Source organism: Xyrauchen texanus, chromosome 27 (assembly GCF_025860055.1).
Source record: "Xyrauchen texanus isolate HMW12.3.18 chromosome 27, RBS_HiC_50CHRs, whole genome shotgun sequence".
NCBI lineage: Eukaryota > Metazoa > Chordata > Actinopteri > Cypriniformes > Catostomidae > Xyrauchen > Xyrauchen texanus.
In genome coordinates, this window is record NC_068302.1 from 161,183 (window position 1) to 171,162 (window position 9,980).

The window sequence follows — 9,980 nt, forward strand, 5'->3', positions numbered from 1 at the left end:
GATGGACTGTGATGTCAAAACTGAGAATAAGGCAAAAAAGTTCAAGGAGTTGCTAGAGAACTCATGGTCCATTCATGTGTGTCCACTAATGCTCATAGCTCATTGGAGCAACGGCGGTGGGGCAAAGAAGACGCTGTACCTCTGACAGAGGATGTTATCACTCTCCAGAACTACCTGAGGAAAGTTGAGGATGAGGCAAAGGCAGAGTTAACAGAGGGCGTGAGTAGCACAGCATACAGGAAGTTAAGTGAGAGCCTTCTTGCACAAATAATTGTGTTCAATAAGAAGCGTGAAGGAGAAGCATCACGTTTAACCCTTGAGACATATCTAAAAGCAGACACTGGTCCTGTTAATAAGGACATTTATGAAACTCTATCGCCTGTGGAAAAACAAATGAGCCACAGACTGACACGTTTGGTGACGCGTGGAAAGAGAGGCAGAAAGGTGCCCATCCTTCTTCTTGAGCGCACAAAATCGTCGCTTGACTTCCTGATTAAAAAACGGAGGGAAGTTGGCATACCCCTTTCTGTTCGCCAGGCTTAACACAACAACCAATCTCCGCGGGTGTGACTGTCTCAGAAGATATGCAGAAGAGAGCAAGGCCAAAAACCCTTAACTGCTGAGATCAACAAAGTTAAGGAAACACGTTGCTACCTTATGTCAGCTTCTCGACCTCAGCAATCAGGAACTTGAGCAAGTTGCTCGTTTTATGGGACACGATATCCGAGTCCACTGTGAGTTTTATCGACAGACAGATAAAACATTCCAATTGGCCAAGATTGGCAAACTTCTGTTTGCGATGGAGCATGGAGCTGAGTCACTGAAAGGGAAGAGTCTGCAAACACTGGACTCCGTTCTCAGTGGTAATTAAGTGATTATTATACAATTTTAAAGTTCTCCCTCTTCCAATTACACTGTCTTCTATTGGTCTTTCTTTCTGTCTGTCTTCCCTCCTTCTGACTTTCGGTCTACTGTGTGAGCATCTTTATTTATCTGCATATTTTTGACTTCTTTTAATATCACTGTAAAAGTTGAGCAATTTCCTACTGTGAATATTTTCATAGGCAAAAGACACGCAGACACCCCAACTAAAGATCTGAAAGGTGTCAAAAAGAGAAGGAGGTCAGATGCAGGAATTCAACAGGAAGATTGTGAAGGTATGTTCTAAAAATCACACGAGTAGTCATATTAGGAATGCTATGCTCTTGTACTTACAGTTTTCTTTTCAATCACTAACAAGAGCTTACCCATACTTCAGATTCTCTTTCAGAGACTCTTAACAGACTCACACCTACAAAACACATTTGGCCAAATGGATCATTTTCTTCTCAAAAACACATTTAGTTAAATGCCACCATGCGTTTCTTACACCTCTACCTCGCCCTTGCACCTTTCACTCCAACTGCACCTCTCACTCCAACTGCACCACTCACTGCACCTCTCACTGCAACTTCATCTCACACTGCATCTCTCACTGCACCTGCACCTCTCACTGCATCTCTCACTGCAACTGCATCTCTCACTGCATCTCTCACTGCAACTGCATCTCTCACTGCATCTGCACCTCTCACTGCACCTCTCACTGCATCTCTCACTGCAACTGCACCTCTCACTGCATCTCTCACTGCAACTGCATCTCTCACTGCAACTGCATCTCTCACTGCACCTGCACCTCTCACTGCATCTCTCACTGCAACTGCATCTCTCACTGCATCTCTCACTGCAACTGCACCTCTCACTGCATCTCTCACTGCACCTGCACCTCTCACTGCATCTCTCACTGCAACTGCATCTCTCACTGCATCTCTCACTGCATTTCTCACTGCAACTGCACCTCTCACTGCACCTGCACCTCTCACTGCATCTCTCACTGCAACTGCATCTCTCACTGCACCTGCACCTCACACTGCATCTCTCACTGCAACTGCACCTCTCACTGCAACTGCACCTCTCACTGCACCTGCACCTCACACTGCATCTCTCACTGCACCTACACCTCACACTAGAGATACGCGGATGGGCAATTATTTCATCCGCAACCACATCACAAAACGCATCATCTGTCCACCATCCATCCGCACCAACGTTTTTGACCAATTTTCAAAACCGCACCCGCACGCCATCCGCTGATTGTGCAAGGCGCTGCTGATGACAGCCGCGGTTCAACCGCCCGCCACCCGCCCAAATTAAAAAAAAATGTAAAAATTCGTCATGTCATCCGCCCAATCCGCGGTTTATCCGCGGAGTCCACGGCTGAAACCGCTAACCGCGCATCTCTACCTCACACTGCATCTCTCACTGCAACTGCACCTCTCACTGCATCTCTCACTGCACTTCTCACTGCAACTCACACTGCACCTTTAAAGCTCTAATGTCACTGTTTGTAATATGTAAGTGTCAACATTTTGGTTGAGTTTACCGTTTTCATGCACAGATGGACAGGAGCCACACTCAACTTCAGGAAGCTCATCTGCTGATAAAACAAAGTCTGCAACATCTAGGCTGGATGATGATGGTGATGAAGATAGTGGTGACTCTGATCATGGTAAGCACAAGTTTACATCTCATTTTGTGTCCTTTCAGTGCTTTTTTATTATTAAGTTGACTTGTGAGAGCCAACTTACTGATTGTACTTAAACTTAATGTTCGTCTTCATTTTCTGACTCTATCTCCTCCTAGAGCTTTAACTCTACAAACTCCAAACTCGGGTCAGACCTTCAGACTGTTCTGACTTAGTGTGTTATCGCTTTTCAAACTGATTTGACTTAGATGTTTCTTAAATTAATATTAAAAATCATAAAATCCTATTGACTTTCATTGCAACAGTTCAAATTGAGCCAAGAGTACGGTGGCCCAGTATTGCACAACAGATAAACTCAAATTTAAACTCCCTGAAGCCCTAGACTCAAATAAACTACCATTCGATATGTACTAATCAACTTATCTGTCTGTCTGTCTGTCTATGTTTCTATCTGTGTATCTGTCTATCTATCTATCTATCTATCTATCTATCTATCTATCTATCTATCTATCTATCTATCTATCTATCTATCTATCTATCTATCTATCTGTGTATCTGTCTGTCTATCTGTGTGTCTGTCTGTCTGTCTATCTGTGTGTCTATCTGTGTGTCTATCTGTCTATCTATATGTGTTTCTGTCTGTCTATCTGTGTATCTCTATCTATCTGTCTGTGTATCTCTATCTATCTGTCTATCTATATGTGTATCTGTGTATCTATATGCGTATCTGTCTGGATCTCTATCTATCTGTCTATCTATATGCGTATCTGTCTGTGTATCTCTATCTGTCTATCTATATGCATATCTGTGTATCTATCTGTCTATCTATATGCGTATCTATCTGTCTATCTATATGTGTATCTGTCTGTCTATCTGTGTATCTCTATCTGTCTATCTATATGTGTTTCTGTCTGTCTATCTGTGTATCTCTATCTATCTGTCTATCTATATGTGTATCTGTCTGTGTATCTCTATCTATCTGTCTATCTATATGTGTATCTGTATATCTATATGTGTATCTCTATCTATCTATATGTGTATCTGTCTGTCTATCTGTGTATCTCTATCTATCTATCTATCTATCTATCTATCTATCTATCTATCTATCTATCTATCTATCTATCTATCTATCTATCTATCTATCTATCTATATGTGTATCTGTCTATCTATCTGTGTGTCTGTCTGTCTATGTATCTGTGTATCTCTCTTGTCTGTCTATCTGTGTATCTCTCTGTGTATCTGTCTGTCTTATCTATCTGTGTATCTGTCTGTCTATCTGTGTGTCTGTCTATCTGTGTATCTCTCTGTCTGTCTATCTGTGTGTATCTGTGTATCCGTCTGTCTGTCTGTCTATCTGTGTATCTCTATCTATCGGTCTATCTATATGTGTATCTGTCTGTCTATCTGTGTATCTCTGTCTATCTATATGTGTATCTGTCTGTCTATCTGTGTATCTCTATCTATCTGTCTATCTATATGTGTATCTGTCTGTGTATCTCTATCTATCTGTCTATCTATATGTGTATCTGTCTGTGTATCTCTATCTATCTGTCTATCTATATGTGTATCTATCTATCTATCTATCTATCTATCTATCTATCTATCTATCTATCTATCTATCTATCTATCTATCTATATGTGTATCTGTCTATCTATCTGTGTGTCTGTCTGTCTATGTATCTGTGTAGCTCTCTTGTCTGTCTATCTGTGTATCTCTCTGTGTATCTGTCTGTCTTATCTATCTGTGTATCTGTCTGTCTATCTGTGTGTCTGTCTATCTGTGTATCTCTCTGTCTGTCTATCTGTGTGTATCTGTGTATCCGTCTGTCTGTCTGTCTATCTGTGTATCTCTATCTATCGGTCTATCTATATGTGTATCTGTCTGTCTATCTGTGTATCTCTGTCTATCTATATGTGTATCTGTCTGTCTATCTGTGTATCTCTATCTATCTGTCTATCTATATGTGTATCTGTCTGTGTATCTCTATCTATCTGTCTATCTATATGTGTATCTGTCTGTGTATCTCTATCTATCTGTCTATCTATATGTGTATCTGTCTATCTATATGTGTATCTCTATCTATCTATATGTGTATCTGTCTGTCTATCTGTATATCTCTATCTATCTGTCTATCTATATGTGTATCTGTCTATCTATCTGTGTGTCTGTCTGTCTATGTATCTGTGTATCTCTCTTGTCTGTCTGTCTTATCTATCTGTGTATCTGCCTGTCTATCTGTGTGTCTGTCTATCTGTGTATCTCTCTGTCTGTCTATCTGTGTGTATCTGTGTATCCGTCTGTCTGTCTGTCTGTCTATCTGTGTATCTCTATCTATCGGTCTATCTATATGTGTATCTGTCTGTCTATCTGTGTATCTCTGTCTATCTATATGTGTATCTGTCTGTCTATCTGTGTATCTCTATCTATCTGTCTATCTATATGTGTATCTCCATCTATCTGTCTATCTATATGTGTATCTCCATCTGTCTGTCTATCTATATGTGTATCTGTCTGTGTATCTCTGTCTATCTGTCTATCTATATGTGTTTCTGTCTGTCTATCTGTGTATCTCTATCTATCTATCTGTCTATCTGTGTATCTCTATCTATATGTGTATCTGTCTGTGTATCTCTATTTATCTATCTATATGTGTATCTGTCTGTCTATCTGTGTATCTCTATCTATCTGTCTGTGTATCTCTATCTGTCTATCTATATGTTTATCTGTCTGTCTATCTGTGTATCTCTATCTATCTGTCTATCTATCTGTGTATCTATCTGTGTATCTCTATCTATCTGTCTATCTATATGTGTTTCTGTCTGTCTATCTGTGTATCTCTATCTATATGTGTATCTGTCTGTCTATCTGTGTATCTATCTGTCTATCTATATGTGTATCTGTCTGTCTATCTATCTGTCTATCTATATGCGTATCTATCTGTCTATCTATATGTGTATCTGTCTGTCTATCTGTGTATCTCTATCTATCTGTGTATCTATCTGTGTATCTCTATCTATCTGTCTATCTATATGTGTTTCTGTCTGTCTATCTGTGTATCTCTATCTATCTGTCTATCTATATGTGTTTCTGTCTGTCTATCTGTGTATCTCTATGTATATGTGTATCTGTCTGTCTATCTGTGTATCTATCTGTCTATCTATATGTGTATCTGTCTGTCTATCTATCTGTCTATCTATATGTGTATCTCCATCTATCTGTCTATCTATATGCGTATCTGTCTGTCTATCTATATGTGTATCTGTCTGTGTATCTCTATCTATCTGTCTATCTATATGTGTATCTCCATCTATCTGTCTATCTATATGCGTATCTGTCTGTCTATCTATATGTGTATCTGTCTGTGTATCTCTGTCTATCTATATGTGTTTCTGTCTGCCTATCTGTGTATCTCTATCTATCTGTCTATCTATATGTGTATCTGTCTGTCTATCTGTGTATCTCTATCTATCTGTCTGTCTATCTGTGTATCTCTATCTATATGTGTATCTGTCTGTCTATCTGTGTATCTCTATCTATCTGTCTATCTATATTTGTATCTCTATCTATCTGTCTATCTATGTGTATCTGTCTATCTGTGTATCTCTATCTATCTGTCTATCTATATGTGTATCTGTCTGTCTATCTGTGTATCTCTATCTATCTGTCTATCTATATTTGTATCTCTATCTATCTGTCTATCTATGTGTATCTGTCTATCTGTGTATCTCTATCTATCTGTCTATCTATATGTGTATCTGTCTGTCTATCTGTGTATCTCTATCTATCTGTCTGTCTATCTGTGTATCTATCTATATGTGTATCTGTCTATCTATATGTGTATCTGTCTGTGTATCTCTATCTATCTATCTGTCTATCTATATGTGTATCTGTCTGTCTATCTGTGTATCTCTATCTATCTGTCTATCTATATGTGTTTGTGTCTGTCTATCTGTGTATCTCTGTGTGTCTATCTATCTTTCTATCTGTCTATCTATCTGTCTATCTATCATCTGTCTGTCTGTCTGTGTATCTATCTGTCTATCTGTCTGTGTAACTGTGTATCATTTATCTGTCTGTCTGTCTAATCTTTCACCCTAGCAACCAGATGGGGTTACCCTTGCATCCAAGTATCAAATCACATATCTCTGCATCAGATCGTAAATCGTAGAGACTTTTGGGTTGATTTATTTCAATCAGGGTGGAATGGAGTCTTGATAAGTGTCACTATGTTAACTGCTTAGTAACTAGATGGGATTAACTATAAGCCACACACAGTGTCACAGTTCAACCTCACCGTGATAAACCTTTTAGAGCTCCCCAAAGAGCTACAGAAAATAAACACATTTTTTCACTAAATACTTCATTTGTTAAAACAAGCATGACATTTGGCATAAATCATCTCCATAAGCCAACTTTTTAAAATGACTGTGTCCGTTCAAACTTTAATTTTTTTTGTTTATTTCTTTCTCCGTTTGTTTTTCATTGGTTTTGCGTGTGTCTGATAAATTTACATTTATGCATTTGGCAGAGGCTTTTATCCAAAGTGACTTACAGTCACTTATTACAGGGACAATCCCCCCAGAACAACCTGGATCATTAGTTTATGCATTTAGAGTTTAATATTTCATAGAGCAGACTATAAACAAAGATGGAGTCAAATATGGCCCTCACAAACCTTAAATGTGTTTCAGGATTCTGTTGGCACAAAAAAATTTAAAATAGTTTTTCTTGGAATGACTGTCTGAAACTATCAGGCTATACCTGTATGCACAATTCAGGAGTTGGTTTATTTATTACATGTATAATTACAAGTATAAAGAGTGAATGTCACTGCACAACAGGGTACTCTTTGACTTCACTGCTGTAACTCAGCCTGGGCTTCAGAGTCAGCTGATCTTTACTAATGCTTTACCGAGCTTTGCTTTCTGTACAATAATAGACTAGTTTTAGTTTATTGTCCCAAATGCTGTGTAATAGCCCCATATAATTTAGTTGGTAGAAAATTGTTCTAAGATCTAGTTAGACTGAGTTTAGGGTGTGAAGGCTAAAGCAGAGCTGAGGGCAGGGGCTCATGTTCTTACCCGGATGGTGCACAGATCACACAGGACTTCAATAGCACTGAACGAATGATCTAGCGAGGTTAACCAAACCTAGTTGTATCCCATACATCCGTCAGACAATTTTTTTTTTCATCTAGGAATTTTTTGGTGGACACCCAGGGTTTTTGACAGAGGATTTTAGTAAACACTTGGGCCAAATATCATGCTTGTTTCTCAAACTGATGTATTTTTCTACTTATCTATTGCAATAAGTGGGAAAAGCTGTGCTAAATCTGCCCACACCGCACCCATGGAGCTGCAGCCTCTCTGCCCGTAGGTACCAGGGAGGAGACAGCCATGTCAACACTCACTGCAAGCAGAAAAAAATCATTGAAATGCAGAAAATTTACAGCTAATGGAAAATAGTCAATATTCTGCATGTAGAATTGTCAAAACAATGTAAAGTTTAAAAATGAATACATGCCAAAACAAAGTTTGTTACACACATAAAAAACCTGTCCTGGCTCATTATGCTCTTGCTTGCGCCTTGTTGTTAAATTGCATCTACATTATCACTGTTTTAACAGTGGGTGTGTTAAGAAGTTAAAGAAATTTGCAGATAAACAAAAACGTCAAGACAATAATGACTCTTGAGTTCATGCAATAAAGAGAAGGACTAAATGCAGAGTGTTATGTGTTTTCATTACACTCTCTCAGATGGAGAGGACACAATGACTTCTGGCACCAGATCCCCTAAGAAGAGCCGTAAGAAGACTGCAGTTAGAAGACAATGCAGTGATGTTGGTAAGATGTATTACATGTATTTCTGTTAAATATATACGTTTCCTGTGAACAATGTAAGTGGGACTTGCCGGCACGGTGGGTGAGTGGTTAGGGCTCTAGCCTCACTGCTAGAAGGTCCAGGGTTTGATTCCCGGACAGTGCGGGCCTTTCTGTTTGCAGCTATTCACGCTTCAACTGTAGCATCTAAACATGAATGTTAACAGTGATAGTGGGTTATTTGCAGAGAGGTCAGTCACTGGTCAAACACACTCGACAACTCTCGCCTCTGGATCAAGAAGAGCAAAAATGTATCCCAGACCTGTGTCTTATACATAATGTTTAACCTTTTAGTAAAAATGTGACGAAATAGGTATTTTTATCATCACAGCCGTCCTTCGTTCGGAGTCAAAATGTGACAAAGGTTTTACAAACTACTACTTTTATGGGTCAAAAAATTAAATAATTATCAGGTTCAGGACCTTCAAGCAGAAAAAGACTTTGTGATAAAGTAAACATAATGTTTGAATTGACATTCTCTTAATGGACAATGGCTGGGCGTCCTTCTTTTGTGACCTCATGTGCTGTGTAATTCCTATGTTTTTGTGAATGTGCTTTGTCTTAACCTGATTGTAATTTTGCATATCTTCTTTTGTAAGGCGCATTAAGTTGCCTTGTGTATGAAATGTGCGATATCAATAAACATGACTTGCCTTGCCTTCTAGTATTAGTTAATCAAGGCAGGGTTCAGAAGGTTATAGAACTTCAATAAAGTCTCAATTTATTATCAACTCGGCTTCTAATAAACATCTTTTGGTTTTTGTTTCATAGATGCTCCAGAAAGGAAAGTCAGGAATCAAGGTAAGAGACCCTGGAATGACCAGGAGAGGACGGCAGTCAAGCACCGCCTTGCCAAGTTAATCGCACTTAAAATGATTCCAGGAAAGCAGGACTGCCTGATGTGTATTGCCAAAGAGTCTCCAGTCCTAAGAGCACGGACGTGGAAAGATGTGAAGTATTTTGTGTACAATGAAATAATTAAAGTTAAAAGAAAGCTTGCATTATGAACTGACTTACAACAGAGGGAGGAAACTAAGATGAGGGAGTAAGCGGCTGATTATTCCGTGTTTGAAAGGGTGAACTATTGTTTGTTCATTTATTGAAGTTCTCAATAAGTGCAATATTTTAATCACTGCACAAATGTTGCAAGTGTATTTTTTTGTGTGTGTGTGTCAAGACTACGTACTGAATAAACCAGCATTTATTATTATTGTTCATGTCTGCCATGTTTGTTTAATACCGTGGAACATGAATAATTTTCTGAAAAAAAAAAAAAAAAACTTCTAAATGTAACACTTATTATAAAAGTTGTGCTTAACCACAAAAGTTCTTAATCAAATTTTTCATATTACACCCAATATCAATTTTCCTTGACTGGCAACTTAAAGGTTTAGACTATTGCTTTATGCTTAACGGAGGCAAAAAGTCACAGAATTGAATAATAATAGGCTTAATTCCGTAATGTCTTAAAATAAAAAAACTGGAAATAAAACTAACACTTCTCCCTGATGAAATAACAATTTGCACTTTTCAATAATGTTTTCAATTAAAAAACCACTGCCCTGTTAATGGTGACAA

General features: G+C 38.4%; 1 protein-coding gene across 1 annotated transcript; it reads left to right on the plus strand.

Moving 5' to 3' along the window:
• Positions 1-417: 417 nt before the first annotated feature.
• Positions 418-9,620, plus strand: LOC127620554 (uncharacterized). Its single transcript, XM_052093703.1, has 5 exons — positions 418-863; positions 1,065-1,157; positions 2,435-2,545; positions 8,280-8,366; positions 9,174-9,620. Exons 1-5 carry the CDS (start codon positions 710-712, stop codon positions 9,407-9,409), a joined length of 681 nt encoding a protein of 226 aa, XP_051949663.1. The 5' UTR covers positions 418-709; the 3' UTR covers positions 9,410-9,620.
• Positions 9,621-9,980: the final 360 nt, after the last annotated feature.